General features: G+C 32.6%; 1 protein-coding gene across 1 annotated transcript in view; it reads left to right on the forward strand.

Annotated features, from left to right (window-relative positions):
- The first annotated feature begins 594 nt into the window (after nt 1-594).
- LOC149131240 (cGMP-dependent protein kinase, isozyme 1-like) overlaps nt 595-1069 on the forward strand; it is a 43777-nt gene continuing 43302 nt past the window's right edge. Inside the window, exon 1 of the mRNA XM_089341554.1 lies at nt 595-671. Within this exon, the coding sequence (XP_089197680.1) occupies nt 610-671 (62 nt within the window). The 5' untranslated portion in view covers nt 595-609. The remainder of the gene's footprint in view (nt 672-1069) is intronic.

The raw sequence follows: 1069 nt of genomic DNA on the forward strand, positions 1-1069 counted from the left end.
AGCGATGCTCGAAACGTCACATCTCTTCTTTTTTTTTCCATCTTGAACAACTGAGCGTCAAATTAATACATTCGCTGCGTACGTTATTTTGACTTTTTTGTTGCTTTTGTTGTTATTTTCGATTTGTCTATATGTATGTATGCATGTATGTACGTATGTATGTATGTATCTATATATATATCTGTGTGCGTGTGTGTGAGTGTATATATATATATATATATATATATATATATATATATACATGTGTGTGTGTTTGTTTATATCAGAGGTTCTCAAACTTTTTGGGCTACCGCTCTCCTCATGGCCACATAATCCCCTCAGCGCACTCACCCTTATTTTTATGAATAAATAAATATTTGATATTTTGCTAATTTATATATACTATGAATCATTTGATATTTAATATAATATGATATAATTTGTATACAATACTATAATAATATTATAATAAATTCATAGTGTCCCCCAATTCACTACCTTCCTCCCAACGCCTCCTTTTTCTCTTCCCCATCACCCCCTTATTCATCAGCGCTCACTTGGACCGTCTCAACGAGGGGGGCGGTAGCGCCCAATTTGAGAACATATGATTTATATCGACGTCCACTTTATATGTTGTTATTTTATATTCCACATCAATACAGCTACACAAAGAGATCCAGGAAGTCAACGAGGTATATGTTTGTTTGTTATTGTCATGATGATGTTTATGATTATAGTAATAATAATAATTATTATTGCTAATATTTAGCTTTAGTGTTTTGCTATAATTAGATCTTGCCGGAAAGTGTCATGATAATTTTTACTAATATTGTACACCACTTTATTATTATTATTATTATTATTATTATTATTATTATTATTATTAATATTATTATTGAAAGAATCTTTAGAGCGTTGGGAAAAAATACTTTGTGGTATTTCTTGCCACTTTTACGTTTTACGGTCAAATATCCTCCGAGGCCAATTTTGCCTTCCATCCTTTTTTGGGGGGGGGGGCGGGGAGGGGGGTTGATAAAATAAATTACCAGTCATGTACTGGGGTCGACGTAATCACTTTCCACCCATTGCT

This window comes from Octopus bimaculoides, chromosome 24 (assembly GCF_046866305.1).
Source record: "Octopus bimaculoides isolate indiv1 chromosome 24, ASM4686630v1, whole genome shotgun sequence".
NCBI classification, from domain to species: Eukaryota; Metazoa; Mollusca; class Cephalopoda; order Octopoda; family Octopodidae; genus Octopus; species Octopus bimaculoides.